Source organism: Erinaceus europaeus, chromosome X (assembly GCF_950295315.1).
Source record: "Erinaceus europaeus chromosome X, mEriEur2.1, whole genome shotgun sequence".
Lineage (NCBI taxonomy): Eukaryota > Metazoa > Chordata > Mammalia > Eulipotyphla > Erinaceidae > Erinaceus > Erinaceus europaeus.
In genome coordinates this window covers 51,998,979-52,024,021 of record NC_080185.1, presented here as the reverse complement: position 1 = coordinate 52,024,021, position 25,043 = coordinate 51,998,979, and the positions used below count along the sequence as shown (strand labels likewise).

Genomic DNA, 25,043 nt, shown 5'->3' with positions numbered 1-25,043 from the left:
CTGATTAAAGACACTTGGAAATTGCTTTCTGGCTCCGAGAGTTCCAGAGTGTATCTCCTGCGGAAGTTAGTGCGGCACAAGTTCCTGATCCCTCTCCCACGCAGCAGCCTAGATCGGCTCCAGTTGAGTTCTCTCCAAGCCAGAGAGCACTAGCTCGGGAAGAATTACCCTCAGGCTATCCCAGCAGTTGTCGTTGTTGGATAGGACAGAGAGAAATGGAGAGAGGAGGGGAAGACAGAGAGGAGGAAAGAAAGATAGACACCTGCAGACCTGCTTCACCGCCTGTGAAGCGACTCCCCTGCAGATGGGGAGCCGGGGTTCGAACCGGGATCCTTATGCCGATCCTTGTGCTTTGCCCCACCTGCGCTTAACCCACTGCGCTACAGCCCGACTCCCCTGGTCTAAGCTTTTAAGAGAGTCAACAGATCAATGACTCAGCCTATGTATTAAAAAGACTCAGTCTGTGATATAAAAGGTTTGAGACATCTAATCAATTTTCCCCTCTCATATTAATTAAATAGTGATTTATATGACTACAAATTGACAGGAGTTTACATAAACACCATTCCCACCATCAAAAACTGGGTCCCAGCCTATCCCCTCCCATCCGTATCACTACCAGGCCCCATGAAGCTGAACATCTACTCTCACCCTCAACCCAGGGTTTTTACTTTGGTGCCCTACTCCAAATTCAGTTAAATCCAGTTTTTAGTTTTCCTTTTTGTTCATCTTTCTCAACTTCTGTTTATGAGTGGGATCATCCCATACGTATCTTTATCTTTCTGACTTAACCCACTTAACATAATTCCTTCTAGCTCCATCCAATATGGGTCAGAGCAGGTGGGTTCATTGTTCTTAATAGCTGCATAGTATTCCATTGTGTATATATATCACAGATTTCTCAGCCACTCATCTGTTCCTGGGCACCTGGGTTGCTTCCAGGTTTTAGCTATTATGAATTGTGCTGCTATGAACATAGGTGTACACCTATCTTTTTGGTTGGGCATTATGGAGTCCTTGGAGTATATCCCTAGGAGAAGGATTACTGGGTCATATGGAAGGTCCATGTCTAACCTTGTGAGAGTTCTCCAGACTGCTCTCCACAGAGGCTGGACCAATTTACATTCCCACAGCAGTGCAGAAGGATTCCTCTATTCCCAAAGCCTCTCCAGCATTTGTTGCTGTTGTTCATTTTGATGTATGCCATTTTCATAGGGGTGAGATGGTATCTCAATGTTGTCTTTTTTTACATTTCTCTGACAATCAGCATCCTGGAGCAAATTTTCATGTGTTTTGTAGTTTTTTTGGATCTCTTCTGTAGTGAATGTTCTGTTCATGTCCTTGGCCCATTTTTGTATGTGGTCTTTTGCTTTTCTGATGCTATGTTTGGTGAGTTCTTTGTATATTTTGGTTACTAGTCTCTTGTCTGATGTACGTCATGTGAAGATCTTCTCCCATTCTGTGAGGGGTCTCTTTGTGTGATAGTTTCTTTGGCTGTGCACAAGCTTTTCAATTTGATATAGTCCCATTGGTTTGTTTCTGTTTTAGTTTTCCTTGCATTTGGGTTTATTTCATCATAGATGTCCTTGAAGTTTAGGTGGGAAAATGTTCCATCAATGTTTTTCTCTAAGTATTTGATAGTTTCTGGTCTAACATCTAGGTCCTTGATCCATTTGGAGTTGATTTTTGTTTCTGGTGAGATAAGGTGGTTCAGTTTCATTTTTCTGCATGTTTCAACCCAGTTTTCCCAGCACATTTATTGAAGAGAGCTTCCTTCCTCCATTTAATACTTTGGGCCAATTTATCAAAAATTAGATGTCCACAAGTTTGGGGATTTAGTTCTGGGCTTTCAGTTCTTTTCCACTGGTCTGTGTGCCAATTTTTGTTCTAGTACCAGGCTGTTTTGATGATGATATAGTTTGAGATCTAGGAGTGTATTGCCTCCATTTCTGTTTCTTTTCCTCAAGACTGTTTTGGCAATTCTAGGCGTTTTCTCATTCTAGATAAATGGTTGTAGTTTTTGTTCTATTCTCTTAAAGAAGCTTGGTGGAACTTTGATGGGTATTACATTAAATTTGTATATGGGGCTGGGGAGAATATTCATTTTGATGATATTTATTCTTCCAATCCATGAGTGGAATGTCTTTCCATTTCTTGGTTTCATTTTCTATTTCCTTGAATAATGACTCATAGTTTTCAGTACACAAATCTTTCACTTCTTTGACCAGCTTTATTCCTACATATTTTTAAAAAAATTTTTTTTCAAATCTTTATTTTATTTATTTATTCCCTTTTGTTGCCCTTGTTGTTTTATTGTTGTAGTTATTATTGTTGTTGTCGTTGTTGGATAGGACAGAGAGAAATGGAGAGAGGAGGGGAAGACAGAGAGGAGGAGAGAAAGATAGACGCCTGCAGACCTGCTTCACCGCCTGTGAAGTGACTCCCCTGCAGGTGGGGAGCCGGGGTTCGAACCGGGATCCTTATGCCGGTCCTTGTGCTTTTCCTAGGTATTTTAATGATTTTGCTGCAACAGTGAATGGGAGTGATTTCTGGATGTCTTCTTCTTCTTCAGATTTAGTGTTTGCATAAAGAAATACCACTGATTTTTGTACATTGATTTTGTTGCCTGACACATTATTATGTTGCCGAATAACTTCCAGTAGTTTTCTGCTGGATTCTTTAGGTTTTTTTTATGTATACTATCATGCCATCTGCAAACAGTGAGAGCTAGACTTCTTCCTTTCCAATCTGTATTCCTTTGATTTCTTTCTCTTGCCCGATTGCTATGGCAAGAACTTCCAATACTATGTTGAAGAGTAATGGGGATAATGGACAGTCCTGTCTATTCCTCTATCTGAGGGGATACGCTTTCAGCTTCTGTCCATTGAGTATGATGTTGGCTGTAGGTCTGCTATATATGGCCTCCACTATCTTGAGAAATTTACCATATATTTCCATATTTTGTAGTGTTTTGAGCATGAATGGCTGTTGGATTTTGTCAAAAAGCTTTCTATGCATCTATTGATATTAACATGTGGTTCTTGGTTTTGCTTCTATTGATTTGGTGAATGACATTGATTCACTGCACTTGAACCAGCCTTGCATTCCTGGGATAAATCCCACTTGGTCGTGATGAATAGTCTTTTTGATATACTGCTGTATCCAGTTGGCCAGGATCTTGTTTAATATTTTGCCTTCTATGTTCATCAGAGATATTGGTCTGTAGTTTTCCTTTTTTGTTGTGTTCCTATCTGCTTTTGGTATCAGGGCAATGCTGGCTTCAAAGAAGGTGGAAGGGAGTGTTCCTGTTTCTTCGATCTTGTGGAAAAGCTTTAGAAGTATAGGTATTAACTGTTTCCTGAAGGTTTTGTAGAATTCGTTTGTGAAGCCATCTGGTCCAGGACTTTTGTTGTTGGGACTATTATTAATAACTGTTTTGATTTCTGTTCTTGTGACTGGTGCATTTAAGTTTTGTAGTTCTTCTTGATTCAGTTTTGGAAGGGCATATGTTTCTAGGAATTCTTCCATTTCTTCTAGATTCTCTAGCTTGGTAGTGTATAGTTCTTCATAGGAGTTTCGCATGGTTTTCTGGATTTCTGTAGTGTCAGTTGTGATATCTCCTCCATCATTTACAATTCTATTTATTTGAGTCTTCTCTTTTTTTTAAGTTAGTCTGGCTAGGGGGTTGTCAATCTTGTTTAATGTTTCAAAGAACCAGCGTTTGGCTCCATTGATCTTTTGTGTGGTTCTCTTATTTTCGATGTTGTTTATTTCTGCTCTAATTTTAGTGATTTCCATCCTTCTGGTTGCTTTATGGTTCCTCTGTTCCTCTTCTTCTAAGTTTAAGGCATGCAGTGAGTTGATTTATTTGAGCTTTTTCTTGTTCTCTAATATGTGATTGTATGGCTATGATTTTCCCTCTCATTACTTTTTAGCTGTGTCCCAAATATTTTGATAGCTTGTGTCTTCAGTTTCATTTGTTTCCAGGAACATTTGAATTTCTTGCTTGAGTGCCTCTCTGACCCAGTGTTTCTTATGCAGTGTGTTGTTGAGTTTCCAAATTCTATGTCTTTTAGTAATTTTCTGTTTGTTGTTGAATGTTTGCTTTACTCCACTGTGTTCTGAGAATATACTTAGGATGATTTCAATGCTCTTGAATTTGTTGATACTGTGTTTGTGGCCTAGTATGTGTCTATCCTTGAGTATGTGCTGTGTGGATTTGAAAAGAATTTGTATCCCAGTTTTCTGGAGCAAAGAGCTCTGAAAAGTTCCATGAGGTCCAGTCTGTCCATCTCTTCATTTAATTCTCTTGTTTCTTCGTTGATTCTCTGCTTTGTTGATCTAAGTGTATTAATGGGGTGTCAAAATCTCCCACTATTATTGTATTACTATTGATGTATTTTCGTAGTTATTTAGTAGGTGCTTGATGCATTTAGCTTGGCCCTAGTGAAGTAAAGGGTAGCTACAAAGCATTTTCAATCATATGTGGGATTTAGAGAATTGAACACAGTAACTTGAAACAAACAAACAAACAAAAAGCCAACCCATATACAAGACTGTGGAAAACCACTGTGGTTATATATAAGGGAAGAGGCTGTGGGAACACGATCTTTTTGGTGGTGGGTAAAGTGTGGAATTATAATCCTATTAATTTATAATCTCATAAATTACTATTAATTTATCATGTTGGGAGATAGATATAATATTTAAGCTCTCTAATTACCTAGATCATTGCTCTGAAGATGATCAAATTATGACTCTGAGTTTAAATTGTTCAAGGAGCTCTAAAATGATAGTGCATGCACACACACACACACACACACACACACATAGTTTTTTTAAGGCACTGAGTTCAATCCCTGTCATACCCTATGCCAAAATTATGCTTTGTCTATTTCTCTTGCTCTCTCTCCCTCTAATATATAAATAAATGAATAAATAAAATCTTATTGAAAATTCATTTCTTTGATACTTAAAATTATAGTATTAATTTCTTTCAGTGTCATTGAAGTAAAATAAATGGTCTTGTCAAATGAAAAAATATTGAATGTACTTTTAAAACAGGAACTTTTTTAAAAAACATTTTTCCATTATTTGAGGATTAATGTTTTACAGTCGCCAGTAAGTACAGTAGTTTGGACATGCATAACATTTCTTAGTTTTCCACAAAACAATACAACCCCCACTAGGTCCTCTGCCAACTTTTTCAACTCTCCCCCCATCCACCCCAAAGATTATATATATATCTGAGTTACCTACAGTCTTGGGTCAGATAGATCAAAACCATTTGGCCCTGTCAGTACCTAAGAAACAGTAATTAGTGCATACTTCTAAAGGGCACAAAGCATAGTGAGATCAAGTGTAATACATTAGATCCTAACCATTGAATTTTCATTGAAAAACAAACCCCTAACTAACTTGGTTATAATAATAATTAACTATTTCTATTTTAAACTCTTTTTGAGACTACAAAGGATCCTTCCCATTTTCTTTAAGATCCTATTTCTCCTAGTCCTGGAACCTGTAGGACTATGCCCATATTTCTTCATATATTTTTCTCTCTGACCCCTTACCTTCATACCAACTCTGTTGACCCTAACTAAATCAAAGCTGAATATGCTGTCATGTCACATTATACTGCTACAGACTTGTTATTGTGGATTGTTGCAAGAGACACCAAGCCTGAGATGCCAAATACCTAAATCCTTAAATCTGGTGAGATTTTTTCCTAACATATGGGACAACCTAGATCCATTTTAGATAGTACATTTTTTAACAAAGTTATAGATACTAGATACATGCTAGGGCTTAGGATACATGGATATATACTTAGGATATACTATATAACTCAAAGTAAAAGTACTTAATATCCCTCTTCGACTAGACTTAGACCTAATAAGCCTAGCCTCCTAGTAAAATGGCCTAAGGAAGGCATCATGAATTCTCTGTATTTTCACATTTAGACCTAGAAATCTAGTAGAAATTCCCAATAATGTAGATCCCATAAACCTAATACTAGTTTGGAACAAATGATACTCAGTACTTTTAAAACTGAGAGAATATCTATAAGCTCATCAGATAAATAAAGGACTACAAAAGTTGGATAAGGGCAAGTGACTGACTCAGTTAATGGCATCATTTTTGGTTAATACCAGACCACCCCATCATCAGAGGCCCTAGTGAGGAAATGCTTAGATTTCTACACGCATATGATGATTATACACCTCTAATAGATCCCTCTCCTCACCATCACTTGTCACTTCCATCAGGAAAATAAACCCTCTTGTGGGTCACACTAGGAACTTGTCTTCCATATGTAGCAGCAATGGTATGTTCTGCTCCAATCTCTGAAGAGAACCTGGGTCATTCTACCCTACCACTGAAGGAAAATTTGTCCTGAAATGAGTGCTACCTAGAATGTCCCCTGCTGTGATGATGGACTGTGAGCTCAGACCAACAGGGACTCAGAAGTTACACAGGCTTCTATGCTAAATATGAATATATATGTGTGTGTACTGGCTCAGGTTAATGGGGGTAAACAGTTAATTTTATTCATAGGTTTTCTTCAAGATTGGCACCTACTCTCTGCACTAATCCAGCTTTCTAGTTCTATTCTTAACTCTGACATCATCTTCCCATATCACCTTTTCATCCATCTCCATGTTAGCTATTAAACTCAATCAAAATCTATCAGTCATTGGCCCCTAGGAACATACCCAAAATAGATTCCCTCGCTTTATTTCACTCTAAAATCCATATTTTACTTATTTATTTATTTATTTATTTATTTATTTCCTCCAGGGTTATTGCTGGGGCTCCGTGCCTGTGCTACGAATCCACTGCTCCTGAATACCATTTTTTTTCCCATTTTGTTGCCCTTGTTGTTGTCGTCATCGTTATTGTAATTGTTGCCATTGATGTTGTTGTTGGATAGGACAGAGAGAAATGGAGAGAGACACAAGGGGAAGAGAGAAATGGGAAGATAAAGATATACTGTAGACCTGCTTCACCACCTGTGAAGTGACCTCCCCTGCAGGTGGGGTGCCGGGAGCTTGAACCAGGATGCTTATGCTGGTCCTTGCTCTTTGCGCCACATGGAATTAACCTGCTGTGCTAACTCCGGACCCCCCCAAAATCCCTATTTACCTGCTCTATTCCTGTTTTGGACCCTATCACTAATCATGTTGTCCTACTTTATCTCAATGGTTTCAGCCACCGTATTAGAGATGCTATCATGATTCCATCCTGACTTTCCTGGGCAAATAATTTTATTAATGTGTCCTGGAACCTCACTTCTCCAGAGCCCTACACAACTAGGGAAAGATAGAAACAGGCTGAGGTCATGTATCAACCTGCCAATATCCGTATACAACACAGAAACAATTACAGAAGCCTGAACTCCCACCTTGTGCATCCCAAAAAGGAGTATAGATTGACCTACCAATGTCCATGTTCAGCAGAGAAGCAATTACAGAAGCCAAACCTTCCACCTTCTGAACCCCATAATGACCCTGGGTCCATACTCCCAGAGGGATAAAGAACAGGAAAGCTATCTGGAGATGAGATGAGATACAGAGTTCTGGTGGTGGGAATTGTGTGGAGCTGTACCTCTCTTATCTTATGTCTTTTGTCAGTGTTTCCTTTTTATAAATAAAAATTAAAAAGAAGAAGGAGGAGGAGAAAAAGAAAGAAGGTGATGGATGGGTAAAGCTCACATGGCGCAAAGCACACTGACCAGCTTTAGCTCCCCCCACCACCTGCATGGGGATCGCTTCACAGGTGGTGAAGCAGGTCAGCAGGTGTCTATCTTTCTCTTCCCCTCTGTCTTCCCCTCCTCTCTTTATTTCTCTCTCTCCTATACAACAGCAACAACAGCAGTGGCGACAATAACAACAACAACAAGGGCAACAAAATGGAGAAAATAGCCTCCGGGAGCAGTGGAATTGTAGTGCAGGCACCAAGCTCCAGTGATAACCCTGGAGGCAAAAAAAAAAAATAAGAAAAATTAAATAAAAAAATTTAAAAAAGAAGACGATGATGTTGGCGAAGAAGAGGAAGAAGGAGAAGTAGAGGAAAAATAAGAAGAAATACATGAAATTTATTTCAGTAATCTGATATATATGTACAGGTAATTATCATTTAGTGGCCAGATTCAGGTCTGGAAATCATGTCAATGAGCAAATCTGTCAGTAAATCAGGAGCCTTCCCTTAGTGATATTCCAGGCATAATATACTGTACTGGTAGTATGTGTTTGTTAACAATCTTTTGAAAATGTAATGTCACCTTCCCATTGTTTTTAACATGTTAAATATATTTAAAAATAATAGAATTTTGGTTCATAATCCCTGTTGGGGAGAAATGATATGGTAAGATGATCAGTGGGTCTGAATTCCAATTCCATTAGTACATGGAGAGAAGGGAGTCAGGCAGTAGCCCAGTGGGTTAAGCGCACGTGGTGCAAAGTGCAAGGACCAGCTTAAAGATCCCGATTTGAGCCCCCGGCTCCCCACCTGCAGGGGAGTTGCTTGACTGGCGGTGAAGCAAGTCTGCAGGTGTCTTTCTCTCCCCCTCTCTGTTTTCCCCTCCTCTCTCCATTTCTCTCTGTCCTACCCAAAAACAATAACATCAATAACAAAATCAATAATAACTACAACAATAAAACAAAAAGGGAATAAATAAATAAATAGATATTAAAATGGGAAAAAACAAAACAAAAAAGAACATGGAGAGATAAAAGGGGGGAAAGGAACACTTAGGAGCAGTAAATAAGGCTAGTTGTTTTATTATCTTTATTTATTGAATAGAGACCGTCAGAAATCCAGAAGTATGGGGGGTATAGAGAAGAAGAGAGACAGACAACACTGTTTCACCACTAGCAAAGCTTTCCCCCTGCAGGTGGGGTCTGGGGCTCAAAAGTGGGTGTTTGTGCTTTGTGACATGAATGCTCCACCAGGTGCATCACCACCTGGTCCCCAACCAAGCTTTTTAGTTTAGAGAGTGAGACAGAGGAAGAGAGGGAAGGATGATACAGCACTGAAGCTGCTGCATTTGGAATGCTCTAGCATCCATATAGCAAATGCTTTCTTGTGTGTAGTAGAATTGTGTGGTATGTGACCAAGAATTGAACTCTGCTATGAAAATATGGGGAAACATAGATGAAAAAAAATTAGTTTCTTCATAGGAATCAGTATAGAAATTTCTCTGATAATTCCAGAAAAACAGATTGCATACTCTGATATCCATGGCTCAGTGGAGATTGCACCAGACAATCTCAGATGCAGGTGGGGACCTTGGAAATTTCAAGAGTGAATTAAAAAAGTACAAGTCATCTATGTAAGCTAACGACCTTGCCAAAAAATCTCAGAACCTTACCTCTTCAGAGACCCAATATACTAAAGAAAGACAGGCTGGGGGCTATGGATCGACTGGCCAACATCCATGTCCAGCAGAGAAGTAATTACAGAAGCCAAATCTAATTGCTTTTGCACCCCAAAAGAATTTTGGCTCATACCACTACAGGGGTGAAATACTAGGGGAAGGTGGCCAGATTGCTCTGTACCCTGATTCCATAAGGACTTGAAACATTTGTCACCAAGAAACTGGAAGGAAAAAAAAAAAACAGAGGAGATCAGGCACTGTTTTGCTTATCTGAGGGGGGGAAGAAGAAAAGGGAAGGACACTCAGAACTCGTGATAGCTGTAATAGAAATCCTTTCTCTTTTTTAAAATATTTATTTATTTATTCCCTTCTGCTGCCCATTTTTATTGTTGCCATCATTGTTGGACAGAGAGAAATAGAGAGAGGAGGGGAAGACAGAGAGGGGAAGAGAAAGATAGACGCCTGCAGACCAGCTTCACTGCTTGTGAAGCGACTCCCTTGCAGGAGCCTGGGGTTGGAACCAGAATCCTTACACCAGACCTTGGACTTTGTGCCACCTACACTTAACAGGATACACTACCCCCCGACTGCCTAGAAATCCTTTCTAACTCACAAGTGAATGCAGAACAGTAGAGTGAATAAATAGGGCAAAAATAGTAATGATGATGGTGATAGATAGATAGATAGATAGATAGATAGATGGATGATAAATAGACAGACAGACAGATAGATGTATGGAATCAGACAATACCTGTGACTTTGGGGAAAACTATTGCAGTTTCTGCTGGAGGGAGATGGACACACAGAGCTCTGGTGGTGAGAATGGTGTGGAATTATACTCCCATTATCTTATAATTTTGTAAATCACTATTAACTCACTAATAGATGTTTTGAAAATGAGAAAAGTACAAGTCATAAGAAACAGAGCAAATGGGGCAGATAGCTCCTCTGCCCTTTTCAGAGGAAGATGAGATTTAGCCTTGGCTGGCATGAGATTCCATCAAAGCTATCAGTAGAATATTCCCTGAAGTTGAGAATGCTATAGGACATATGTTAAATAAATGCTTGTGTTTGTTTTCTCTTTTTATGTACAGCTTGCTCATACAGCTTGGACATAACTATTCTATTTTTAATTTAGGTCACTTTCACTCAGTGCTTTCCACTGGGATAATGCAGAATATCTGAGTCCCTTCCTTTGAGCAAACATTCCTGTGTCCCTTAAGGCATGACTTTCCTCATGCCGAATAATCACTGAGGTGGAATGAGTTCAGAGGAGTCATCACATGCATTTTCCTATCTCATAGCAGAACTGAGCCAATTCTATCTCAGATGGTTGGGTAACATCTCCTTTTCGGGGATAATGTAATAAAGCAACTAAAATTTTCCTTAGTTATTTATTTTAGGATTTAACAAGTACTGGTCTCAAAGTTATTTTATAAAACTGTAGTCTTCTTTGTTATCATTTGAACATATTTATTCTCATTACATTCAATGGAAAACTGGTTAGCAACTGGATTGAATAAGTCATAGAGAGAACATGAGATAACTTCCAACTTTTTCCCCAAAATAGAGAGCTATACAAAAAATGTAAAATTAACAATAACTAAAAGTGTAAAATTGCAAAATTATAGTAATAAACAAATGGAAACTCTTTGTGGGAAAACCACATAAGGAAAGTGTAAGCATAAATGTGGGTCAGTCAAAAATGGTTCACTGGCAAGTGGGACTGGATATAGACAACTAGAACAAGATATCTGAGTGGGAACTATGTGCTACAAGTGGTTTCCTGTGTAAAGCTGGTGACTAGAGTAACAGTCCTCACATATAAACAAAGGCTGACATAACTCTAACCCACCAAGCTGATCCCCTGAAATGTACTGGTTGTTCAAGATAGGCAACTATAGTTAAGGAACACTATAGCTAAGGAGAGTTTAGGGCTTTCTTCAAGAAGTCTCTAACAGAAGAAGATAATGGTTTGGTGGAGGGTTCTTATTCAAGAGTTAGCATAGTGTAAGAAACCTCACGTGGCAATAAGTATCTTGTAAACCATTATTTCCTTAACAAAACAATAAAAATAGAAAGTCAAGATGTAATAAATCATACGGGAGGGGGCAATGGTGCACCTGGTTAAGTACATACACTACATTGTGCAAGAACCCAGATTCAAACCCCTGGTCCCCACCTGCAAGGGGAAAGCTTCATGAGTCGAGATGTCTCTCTGTCTCTCTCCCTTTATCTTTCTCTCCCTTCTCAATTTCTCTGTTTCTAGCCAATAATACATTAAAAACATTTTTAAAAGGGGGCCAGGTCTTGGTGCACCTGGTTCAGTGCACATGTTGCAGTGCTCAAGGACCCAGGTTCAAGCCCCCACCTGCAGAGAGAAACTTTGCCAGTGGTGAAACAGGTCTGCAGGTATGTCTCTGTCTCTCTGCCTCTCTATAATCCTCTACCGTCTCAATTTCACTGTTTTATCCTATAAATAAATAAAGACAATATTTTTTTTAAATGTACACCACTAAAACAGTGGCATGAGGTAGACCAAACTTAAATGTGAATACTGCATAACCTGAAATAATCATTCTACCAGAAAGAAAGAGCATATACAAAAGAAAATCTATGAATGTTGAGGATACAAAATTTTTAGAAAACATGAGGAGGATTCATACTGAAGAAAAGATATCAAGAAAATCCAACCAAAACAAAAATTCATACCTTGAAAATATAGATATTTGAACAAATTGAAATAAACTGTAAAATTATTTTAATGCAGTGGGCTAGGAAGTAATGCTCCTGAATGCATGAATATGTTACCATGGACAAGAACTGGTTTGATTTCCTGCTCTGCACATGAATGTGGATGCTTCATGAGTGACAAAATAGTTGGATCATACACATACACACATTGGCATACATATGTGTATGCATATATAATAATGTCTCAAGGGAATTAAAAAGGAGATCAATGAAACAGTTACAGGAGTTTATAAAATAGAAGCATGTAGATATTTTAAAATACAATTAAAAATTTGGGGAAATGAAATTACTGAATATGAAATGAGAAACAAAACCTAACAGATGATCTAAAGTGTAGATAACAAATTATTGGGGAAAGAAATCCTGAGTTGGCAGATGAAGTAGAATTAAAGTCATAACAGTGAGTATACTTCAATGGAAAATTAGGAAGTTATTAAAAGACAAGAGAATAAATTAAATGGCATGCAATGATATACACCAAAGACAACTTTAAGAATAAAGGGGTAAAGATAAAAGTGAAATAAGTGGAAAAATAATGACTTGAAACACAAGATAATTTTGAATACTTTGACTAAATAAATTATCTTCTAAGAAAACTGAAAAAGGAAACACACCTGCACACCTCGTTGTGTACATCAAAGAACATGAACATCTTAAAAACTAGTAAAAGCTGAAAACAGATATGGTACTTACAAAATAATTATAGTCAAACATTAGACTTCTTTTTTTCAAAGTGATTTTTTTATTTATAAAATGGAATATTGACAAGACTATAGCATAAGAGGGGTACATTTCCACACAACACCCACCCCCAGAGCTCCATATCCAATCCCCCCCTTGATAGATTCCCTATTATTTATCCTTTTGGGAACGTGGACCCAGTATTGTGGGGTGCAGAAGGTGGAAGGTCTGGCTTCTGTAATTGCTTCTTCTCTGAAGATGGGTGTTGGCAGGTCGATCCATACTCCTATCCCTTCTCTCTCTTTCCCTAGTGGGTCAGGGATCTGAAGAGGGTCCTCTGCCCAAGGATTTCAGCTTAGCATTATGGTATCATCTGGAACATTAGACTTCTTATCCACAAAACTCAACAAACCATTTATTGCTATCTTCAAAGGGATGTATGTGGGAAAATTAGCATGAATTTGTCATTTTATTCCCAAATTATCGATTGAGAATGAGGGAAAAATAAAGGCTTTTTCTAAATCAGCATTAGGAAACTTCAGTACTACTAAGGCTATAAAGAACTACTAAATGTTATTTTTATAAAGAAAAAAGTAAACTCACAAGGAAATTATCTTAATCAAAAAAAAAAAATAGTTGGGCTTCTTTTCTCCATAAACGAGCCTTTTAAGTCTTATAGACACTGTATTCATTTTTTCTCACATTCTCTAAGGTTAATGATCTCAGTTACTTTAACATTCTTTCTTTCCAAATAACTTTCTCTTTTTTCAATCTTGTTTTCTCTTATACAGTTAAGGTAGATGCCAGACAAACTCTATTTTTCCATCCTGTCTGGATCATATACCAATCCTCTTTTCAGGGAAGAATAATCTCAACAAAGTTTAGAAAAAATTTTAAGACATTAGACCACTTTTGGAGACTTCTTGTGGAAAGCAACCTGGAATTTTTTAAAGCTCTGGTGATTAGTCTTTTTTATCAGAAATTTGCTTCCATCTACTAGAACTCCTTTTGTACCACACCCTTGTGATCCAGTTTAGTATAAAAAGCAAATAAGCATGTAAAAATGATAAGTGTCATTTGAAAATATATTCCAAAAATCAACTTTTAGGTTGATCAAAACTCAGTCTCTTCCACCTTGAATCATATACTATTATCAGTAACATTCATAGTGATGAACCTGTAACATAGCATAATCTTTTACCATCTGGAAGAGAAATTTCTGTGTGCATTTACTATTGCAGGGATCTATACTTTTAATGATGGTGATAGGAAGGGTTTGGGGAAAATCTTTGTTTTTTATCATTTCAAATAACTGTTTTAACTCATTCCTAATATCAATCCTACCATATTTGCTCAGGCACCTTTGGTTTCTTTTTTGTAAATTCTGAAGTTTTTCACCACCAAAGACAGCACTCTCTATGCCTTAAAGAGATCTTCATTTTGTTTTATGTTTGTATTTTCAGGAGTCATGTGCACCCCTTTAGGAATACCAATAAAGGTAAATAGAACCCCTCTAAAAATTAAATGTACATAACGTTACTCTAAAAACTTCAAACTAAATGTCCAATGACAAACAACTAGATAAAGAAGTTACAGGATACATATTTAGTGGAAAACTGAATATTTTAAAGGGTCCATTGTTCCCCTAAAGTCTACAGACTCCAACCCTAGAGCCCTCTAGAAGGAAACAGAAGTGACTTGCAAGGCTTCTACTATCCAAATCCCAAAACTGTAATTTTGCTTTTCCTAGGACTTCTGTCAGGCCCACAGCCATTCTGAATCATTCCACACATTTACACCTCTGGTGTAAGAGCCAGACTCCAGTCAAATGTGAACAAATTAGCAATGAGGGATACCTGCTTCAGTCAAACACACTAGCTGCAAATTTGGAAGTAGATGAGTAAGCAGCCTTTTTGAAAATTTCTCTACTATCTTGCCCTTAGAATAACTCTTAACAATGTGTGCATAATAAGCATGCAGTCTGGAGAAGGTAACTTTTCAGCAGTCAGGCAGAATTATACTATCATAAAGCTCACTGGCTCAGTGCCTTTGATTTATGAACAGCCCTTCATCATTTAGAAATAATGCCAACACTCAGTTCCACCACTAATTGTATAGGGAAAATATCACAATACTACAATTCCCTGGTGTCCCTGGCCCATAGTATGAAAAGGCTATTTGTGGTAGAAAAATCCCTGGGTCTCAGTTTCCTTTCCCCAACTGATATACACCTTCAAATAATTAAAATCCCAATAAAAAAAAAAAACTGTTACTGGCTACCCAAAAGCTTATTGGAGCCCAGAACGTGCCCAGTTTTGGCTATAAGCAGTGTTTAGGGGCTGGTATAGGCTGCCTAAAGGCAGTCTGTTGCTATTTCAGTCTGGAAGTTTCCCTTCTGAAGAATTAAGGAGATCAAGTAGGTTGGACTAAGGAAGGAAGGAGAACCACAACTGTGAAAGAAAGAAACTAACTAGCTTACCTGGGCATCGAGGACAGCATAGATGAGGAATATGCACAGGAGAGAGGCAGTGAAGGCTTGGACACCTGACTCTGTTACAAAGCACATTCCCATTCTGAAAGAAAAAAAGCCAACAAGGAAAAAATATCATTCAGAGGTCAATAGGATCATGCTCCCTTTGGGAAGTAACCATAAAGGGATTCACCCAGACAATGTATAACACAATCCTGAGAATCCAAATGACATCAGTATTGTCTTTCCTTTTCTTATCACTAGCATCTCTATTAGGTTGGTTCATATATACTGGCATATTTTTCTAAGGCAGGGATCACTACTGCTCCCACAGTTAGTGGGAGGCTTCTTTTGACTTGGCTTTGTGGTATTTATACCATCCTCCAGTTTAAGCTGCATGTCTTTTCCAAGAATCTAGTCTAATTTCATAATAACATGTTCAGTGTCATGGAAGGAAAGGAATGGTGACTGACTGATCCACTGAGCTGTTATCCACCAAGACAAGGAGATGTCCTTAGTATATGGATATAGCACTCTGTGTAACTCTGCTTTGGTTCAGTAGGCCGGACAATTCTTTTTTTAATTTTCTTTTTCAGTCAGATTTCTCTGTGAACAAGCCAGTGCTTGGAAAGAGCTGATTAGTTACTATGCTGTGGGGAAACAACTGAGTCCCTGTCTGATTTACTTTTACAAGATTCCAAGCTCTGCCAGCATCCAACCATTGCTACAACAAACACATTTTGGAAAACAAAATTTCATCAACAATTTCCATACATAACTGATTTAAACCAGGAGATACGTGTGCCTATCAGGATGTGTGCATGGAGGGATAACAAAGATAGAAAAAGAGATGCTTAACACTTAAGCTGTTGGCATTGGAGTCACATTAACATTTTCACTACCCTATGGTCTATAAAGCTCCCACAGGGTTAGATGACCATTTCCAATGTGCTGAGTCACAAATCTGACACAATCATGTCATACCGGGGAAACGGTAATTCCTTAGATAATTTAAAACCTGTTCTTGCCATTTAAAGAGACAGACTTCTTTTATCCAAAACCTAGACTTTTTTTCCCTGTAGAGCTGGACTTCCAAGAACTGGGTTGCTTTTTCCATTCCAAAAAACATAGAGATACAAGAAGAGAGTAAGTAACACCACAGAACAAGAACTACCAATGCATTTCCCTTGTGGTGTAAGGGTGCCAGCATGTGTGTGTGTGTGTGTGTGTGTGTGTGCGTGTGCGTGTGCGTGTGCGTATGCGTATGCATGTGTGTGTGTGTGTGTGTCTGTGTGTGTGTGTGCCAGCATGGGTGTGTGTGTGTATGTGTGTGTGAGAGAGAGAGAGACAGAAAGAGAGACATTGAGAGAAAGAACCAAGTGAGCTTACCAAGTAATCTTATCTCTATAGGCCCCCCAAATCTGAATCATCTTACTATATTAATTTTTTCTTATGAAATTTCTAGAGTAAATTTTGGGATACTGCTTTGGGAAATAGTATAGGGGCCCCTTATATGTTGCACTAATCAATACCAGAGGATCTTTATCTTGAAGTGGGATTACTAAATCAGAAGAAAAATTATTCTTCCTGGATGAGGTCTAAATTTCTTTTCCCTTGATGCTATATACTAAATTCTGTACCATAGTCAATAAATTAATAAAAAGGTGCTAATATACTTATGATGATGAAAAAAACAGAAGTTAACATTTCTTGAATTTTTACCCTGGCCAAGCACTGTTTCATGTGGTTTAACTGGATTAATGTATATAGTCCTTAAGACAACCCTCTAAATTTGATAGTATCATTATCTCATTTTGAAGAAGTAATGGAAGAAATATTACAGTGGTTAAATGACTTGTCCAAAGTAAAACAACTCATAGGTGGCAGTGCCTGGACAGGAAATTTGGTGTCTTTTGACTTTAGAATCCTGCTGTCTGGTGCTTTATAACGGATAGTTTTCTAATGCTCAAAATGCTGAAAGCCCAATTTTCTGTTCAAATGCCAAAGACATCAGGCTTGTGAGTGACTGCTATTATTCAGTCTGAGTGCTAGAAAGCAGCTGCAATTCTTTCAAGAGGCAGAGAGAAAGGAAATAGTCTTGAAAATTCTTTATGTCCAGAATTCTCAATTCTTGAGGCTTAACACTAAGTCTCCCAGCCCAAGTGTCCTAGGGTAATGGTTTTCTATCAGAGGTATTTCTGCTCCCCAAGCAAGCCTGACCATATCTGGAGACATTTTTTGTTGCCACAGCTAAGTTTGATGCTACTGGCTCATGTGGGTTGAGATCAAAGGTACTATCCAAAGTCCTACAATGTTCAGGATAGCCCTCATAACAAGGAATATCTGTCTCCAGATGTCAATAGTGCAGAAGTTAAGAAACTCTGGCCTAGCTTAAGAATGTAGAATAATGAACCACAACTGTGGCCTTTGGTCAAGGTCATGGGGAGAAGACAGACCATTTGCTTTATCTTTTGAAAAGACGACATTTAAACTATGCAAACACCTTTTTGAGTGTTTGGACCATATCCCAGGTCAAACCAAAGAAGTGTTTATCCTTACCAGATATAGGTCAAGGATTCACAACATCAGCCCTAGTTAACATGCATTTATTAAACTTAAACATCACAAAATATACTCTTAATGAACCTGTTTCTATCTGTTGTAATATTTCTCCTAATGGATAACCTTAAAAGTGGTTCTTGAAAAACCATTTCCTTTTAAAATCCACATATTTTACTGAGCTCCCACAATTTCTACTATCAAGTTATTCTGGCTTCTCTCACTTCTGTGTCATTTGATTATGAGAACAGAAATATCTGTTCATCATAGCAAGTACTGAAATCCCTTGAAAACCAAGGGAGAGAGCAACAGAAAATACAGAAGGTGTGTCTTTGAAATCTGCTTGATAATTTACTTTAGTATTTTATCATCCATGATCCTTTGGTCATCCAACAACTGAAAATACCTCTGTATGTTGAGAAGCAAAAGGAAATTACATGCTTAAAGTGTTGTACCTCTGAGCAGATGCAGTTCACACAATAAACCAGGCCATAAGGTTCCAAGTAAGGATGCCATCTCTCACCCACTCTGTATTTCTTTTCTTGAAACACACAATAAGTCTCTGAATCTGAGAGGAAGGAAATAGAAAATGTGCCTGTCAAAAAACATGAACCAGATAAAAAAATACAAAGGTAGAGATTACATCTGTTTTAGTGTACAGCAAGGGAAGAGGCATACAGAACCATTACAGAACCCCAACTATGGGTTTAAAGTTTTATATGGTTTGAATATTTAAACTATAGTGACCCAATAAGGTAGTATTGCCATTGGTCTAATTTTATGGATGAAGGAAATTAACAGTATTTATAGATAATGGAATACTATGCAGGTATTAAAATTATGAAGTCATCACTGTTGCAATATATGGATCAGAACTTGAAGGTGTTATGTTGAATTAGACAAGCCAGAAAAAGAAAGACTTATAGAAAATGATCTAACTTATAGGTGGTACTTAACAATAAAGAACAGTAAGGGACACTTGTACTGGGTATGGCATATTGCATTGAAATAAAGGACTATGGGGAAGGGAGAAAGAGACAAGATAAAGGGACATCAGTGTCCTTTTGTGTCTCCTAGACATCAATCAAGAGAAAATGTGAAGTTGTGCCTATGTGTTACAGACTATACTAAAGATCATTAAACCGGGAGCCAGGCAGTGGCACAGTGGGTCAAGCACACTTGGTGCGAAGCACAATTACCAGCATAAGGATAGTGACTGTAGCCCGTGGCTCCACACTTGCAGAGGGGTTGCTTCACAGGCGATGAAACAGGTCTGCAGGTTTCTATCTTTCTCTCCTCTCTCTGTCTTCCTTTCCTCTCTCAATTTCTCTCTGTCATATCCAACAACAACGACAGCAATAATAATAACAGCAACAACAATAAACAAAAAGGGCAACAAAAGGGAAAAATAAAGTTTTAAAAAAAGATTATTAAAGCCCCAATAAAATAGTGATATAGGCAGTAATTACCTGATATATGAATCAATCGTAGTTTGCCTCATAGTGAAGCTAAAATCTTGACTGCTACTCTGTTATAATAGTAAGAAAATAAGGGAACATATTATATGTTCCTCACTTTGTTGATACAAGTTATTGTCAGAAATACTGAGCTATCAGAAAACTCTCAGATCCGGATGCCAGTGGTGTTGGGGTAATAAACTAAACATGATATGTTCCTATATAGATGGCTTTACCCACATTTTAACATCAATCATTAAATAAACATTTATTCTTGTTCATTACTCTGGTGAGACCTTTCCTAGATCATAGGACTCCTTAAATTCATTTTGGGTGGTACACTTATTAACAAACCTCAAAACCTACATATAGACCAGAGTCCATAAGATGGGGCATAAGTACATATATCCAGAAGTTGGGAGAAAAATATATATCTTAAAGTAAAAGTGCACAGTAGTTTGCAGTAAGTCAATAAATGTAGCAAGCAAGCAGAAGACCTAAGTAACAATATCATAAAGTACTTAATGAAATAGTTTCTCCTTGGCATAGATACCCTCCTCATCTACCTTTTATTGCATGTCCCTCAATCACTCCAAAGCTAACCTTGTCAGACAAAGTAAAGACTACAAAGGCTGAATAAGGGCAAGACTCTGGCATACTTTAATGATGACTTTTTCACTACCCGGCCACTCCATTACCTAGGGCCCTAGTCAGGGAGCCCTGGGATTCCCACCCAGGCATGATGGACCTAGACCTCTAACAGATCCCTCTAGCCACTGCCACTGGTCATCTCCATCAGGAAACACATAATGGATCCCTCTGTGGTCCCCTATCAGACCTGGCCCTCAATGCGAATCAACAAAGGTAAGGAATGTTCCATTCTCCAAAGGGAGGACGGAAGCATACTCTGCCTATTACCTGAGGATGATGGGTCCTGAAATTGGAGCAGCCTGGAATTTTGTTAGCCATGAGCATGGAATGTGAGCTCAGACTTACAGGAATGCAGAGGTTACACAGGCTCCTGTGCTGACTATATGGTCCAGATCAAATTGATGGAGTTTACAGTTAACAATATTTTTTATACTTTTCCCATATTTTGGAGCTACTCTTTTCCCTGATCCAGCTTTCTGGTCCTTTTCCCAACTATGACACCGTCTCCCCGACAATAGCTTAAGTCACGTGCACATTAGACGTCAGGAGCAGGCAAAAACTAGTTGGGTCATGGGCTCCTTGGAATATACCTTATATAAACCTACTAGCTTTTTCAAAAATGGAGACCCCAAAACTCCATCTACAATATTCTTGCCTTTAGGTTCATGATTAGTCAACATTTAATCTGCTTTCTGTCTTAACTCTTTTTCAACTACCAGGTTCCAGATGCTACCATGATGCCAATTGGACTTCCCTCTGCAAACGACCCCACCATGTGTCCTGCAGACCCACCTCCCCAGATCCCTGACCCATTAGGGAAAGAGAGACAGGCTGGGAATATGTATCGACCTGCCAACACCCATGTTCAGCGGGGAAGCAATTACAGAAGTCAGACCTTCTACCTTCTGCACCCCATAATTACCCTGGGTCCACGCTCCCAGAGGATTAAAGAATAGGAAAGCTGGGAGTCAGGCGGTAGCACAACAGGTTAAGTGCATGTGGCACAAAGAGCAAGGAAAGGTATAAGGGTAGTGGTTTGAGCTCCCCACCTGTAGGGAAGTCACTTCACAGGCAGTGAAGCAGGTCTGCAGGTGTCTTCCTTTCCCCCTCTATATATTCTCCTCCTCTCTCCATTTCTCTCTGTCCTAACGACGACATCAATAACAACAATAATAATAACTACAAAAACAAGGAAAAACAACAACGGCAACAAAAGGGAAAATAAATAATATAAAAAAATTTTTAAAAGCATAGGAAAGCTATGAGGAGAGGGAACGGGATATGGAGTTCCTGTGGCAGGAATTGTGTGGAATTGTACTCCTCTTATCCTATGGTCTTGTCACTGTTTCCATTTTATAAATAAAAAAATTAAAAGATGCAAAGTATAACATTTGTAGAGCAGAACATAGTTTTGTAAATCAATATTAAGTCACTAATAATTTTAAAAAGAAAAAAAAACAATCAGATGACAGTAAATATGCCATATATCAGAACACTCTAAAGACTATAATAATGGTGTTACAATATCTTCACTCTATAATACCAATAAATGATAATGGCCTGAATCCACCTATTTAAAGGCATAGAGTAGGAATACAGATCAGAAAAAACAACCCAATCATATGCTCCCTGCAGGAATCCCACCTAACTCAACAAGACAAACACAGACTCAAAGTGAAAGGATGGAAAACTATCATACAAGCCAATGGACCACAAAAAAGGGAAGGAACAGTTATGCTCATATCTGACACAATAAACCTTAAAATAAATAAAATTTAAAAAGATATGGATGGAAATTACTTAATACTCAGAGGATCAGTCAGTCAAGGAGAATTAATGATTATCAACATCTATGCACCCAAGGAGGGGCCATCTAAATACATCAAACTTCTACTGAAAGAGCTGCAGCAATATATTAACAGCAGCACAGTAATAGTAGGGGATTTCAGCACCCCACTCTCTCAGCTTGACAGATGATCCAAGCAGTAAATCAATAAAGAAATGATGGAACTAAATGAAGAGATAGATAAAATTATTCACCCCAAGAAACTGGAATGCACATGCTATTCAAGTCCACATCATCTCAGACCCTCTTGTGGGTCTCTACAGGACCTTATCCTCAATGTGGAACAACAATGGAAGGGGATGCCCAACTCTTTGAAGGGAGGCTGGGTCATCATACTCTGTCACTCAAGGAAGACGGTTCCTGAAATGAGTGCAGACTAGAATATTTCTAGATATGACCAGGGGACAGAATCTCAGACCTACAGAGATGCAGAGATTATATAGGCTACTGTGCTGAATATGGGTCCAAGATAAGATTAATGGGAATTAGGGAGTCGGGCTGTAGCGCAGCGGGTTAAGCGCAGGTGGCGCAAAGCACAAGGACCGGCATAAGGATCCCGGTTCGAACCCCGGCTCCCCACCTGCAGGGGAGTCGCTTCACAGGCGGTGAAGCAGGTCTGCAGGTGTCTATCTTTCTTTCCCCCTCTCTGTCTTCCCCTCCTCTCTCCGTTTCTCTCTGTCCTATCCAACAACGACGACAACAACAATAATAACTAAAACAACAAGGGCAACAAAAGGGAATAAATAAATAAAATAAAATATTAAAACAAAAAATTAAAAAAAAGTTTAATGGGAATTAGAATTAGTGGTATTTATTTATGTTTCCCACATTTGGATGTTACTCTCTGTCTTTATGGAGCTTTATTTCATTTTATTTATTTTCCCTTTTGTTGCCCTTGTTGTTTTATTTTTGTTATTGTTGTAGTTACTACTGTTGTTGTTATTGATGTCATTGTTGGACAGGACAGATAAATGGAGGGGGGGAAGACAGAGAGAAAGACAGACCTGCTTTACTGCCCGTGAAACGACCCCTCTGCAGGTGGTGAGCCGAGGGCTCGAACCAGGATCCTTACACTGATCCTTGCCCTTAACAACACATGCACTTAACCTGCTGTGCTACCACCCTGATGGAGCTTTCTAGTCCTGTTTCCAACACTGACACCATCTTCCCAGACAACAGTTTTATCTCACTTGCGTGTTAGCAGTCTGACTTATGCAAAAATTAGTAGACACTGGTCCCTTGGAATATACCTAAAATACATGTCCTAGCTTTTTCCAATATGGAGTCCCAAAATCTCATCTGCTCTATTCTTTTTTTCCCTTATTGGGGGAATTAATGTTTTATAGTTGATAGTATATACAATACTTTGTACATGCATAACATTTCTCATTTTTCCACACAATAATACAACTCTCACTAGGTCCTCTGCCATCCTGTTCCAGGACTTGAACTTCCCCAGACACTCACACACCCAAAAAAAAAAAGACCCCACGGTCTTTTACTTTGGTGAAATACATCAACTCCAGTCCAAGTTCTACTTAGTGTTTTCTCTTCTTACCTTGTTTTTCAGTTTCTGCCCGTGAATCATTCATGCCACATCCATCCTTTTGTTTCTGACTTATTTCACTAAACATGATTTCTTCAAGCTCCATCCCAGATGGGCCGAAAATGGTGAAATCACTATTTTTAGTCTGAAAATGTCCAATAGTTCTATTTTATCTATCTCTTTGTGTAGCTCCATTGTTTCTTTATTGATTTTCTGCTTGGACGTTCTGTCAAGTTGAGAGAGTGGGGTGCTGCTGTTAATATATTGCTGCAGCTCTTTCAGTAGAAGTTTGATGTATTTAAATGGCCTCTCATTGGGTGCATAGATGTTGATAATCATTAAGTCTTCTTGACTGACTGATCCTCTGAGTATTAAGTACTTACCATCCATATCTTTTTACAAATTTTGTTTATTTTAAGGTTTATTGTGTCAGATATGAGCATAACTGTTCCTTCTCTTTTTTGTGGTCCATTGGCTTGTATGATAGTTTTCCATCCTTTCACTTTGAGTCTGTGTTTGTCTTGAGTTAGGTGGGATTCCTGCAGATAGCATATGATTGGATTGTGTTTTCTGATCCATCTTCCTACTATGTGCAATGTAATAGGTGAATTTGGGCCATTGACATTTATTAATTTTATAGATTAAATATATTTAATGTTATTATTACAGATTTTTAGAGTGTTCTGGTATATGGCATGTTTATGGTGATCTAATTTTTTATAGGAGGCTTTTCAGAACTTCTTTCAGAGAAGGCTTGGTCATAGTTGATTCCTTCAACTGTTGCTTGTCTGAGGTTTTTTTTTAATATTTATTTTATTTATTTATTCCCTTTTGTTGCCCTTGTTTTATTGTTGTAGTTATTATTGTTCTTGTCATTGTTGGATAGGACAGAGAGAAATGGAGAGAGGAGGGGAAGACAGAGAGGGGGAAAGAAAGATAGACACCTGCAGACCTGCTTCACCGCCTGTGAAGCGACTCCCCTGCAGGTGGGAAGTTGTCTGAGGTTTTTATGCCTCCGTCTAGTCTGAATGACAGTCTAGCAGGATATAGTAATCTTGGTTGGAATTCATTATCATTGAGCACTTGATAGATATGTCATTCTCTTCTGGCCTGTAGTGTTTGAGAAATCTGATGCTAATCTTATGGGTTTTCCTCTGTAAGTGACTCATTGTTTTTCTCTTACATCCTTCAGGATGCTTTCTTTATCCTTATTCCTTTTCATTCTAAATATGATATGTCTTAGTGTCTTTAAGTGTGGATGAATTCTGTTTGGGATCCTCTGGGATTCTTGAACCTTTATGTCTTTTATGTTGTCTAGAGTAGGGAATTTCTCATCTATCATGCCCTATAGAATGCTTTCTTCTCCTCCCTCTCTTTCTTCCTCTGATAGGCCTATAATGCATATATTATTTATTTTGAAGTCATCCCATATGTCTCTGCTGTTTCCAGTATCTCTTAATCTCTTTTGAGATCTCTTACTTCTTTCTTTGTTTTCTCTTATTCATCCTCAGTTTTGCTAATTATGTTTTCTGCCTCATCTATTCTATTCTCTCTCACCTCTGTTGTTTTCTGTAGCTCAGCTCTTTTGTTACCCTGTTCTGATACTGTATTAGCTTGTTCAGCTAGTTGAGCTCTTAGCTCAACTATTTCAGCTTTCAGATCTCTAATTACCTCAACATAGTGCTTTCTTCCAGAGTCTC

At 38.3% G+C, this 25,043-nt stretch overlaps 1 protein-coding gene across 2 annotated transcripts in view; it reads right to left on the bottom strand.

Annotated features, from left to right (window-relative positions):
* The window catches only part of CHRDL1 (chordin like 1), a 227,833-nt gene that overhangs the window by 168,139 nt on the left and 34,651 nt on the right, over positions 1-25,043 (bottom strand). The window contains exons 3-4 of one of the 2 annotated variants that reach the window (XM_007531268.3): positions 18,299-18,411; positions 15,294-15,387 (exon numbers count right to left, since the gene is read on the bottom strand). In XM_007531268.3, the coding sequence (XP_007531330.1) occupies positions 15,294-15,387; positions 18,299-18,411 (207 nt within the window). Of the gene's footprint in view, positions 1-15,293; positions 15,388-18,298; positions 18,412-25,043 lie in introns of those variants that run through there. The other variant, XM_060183096.1, reaches the window with a different exon arrangement.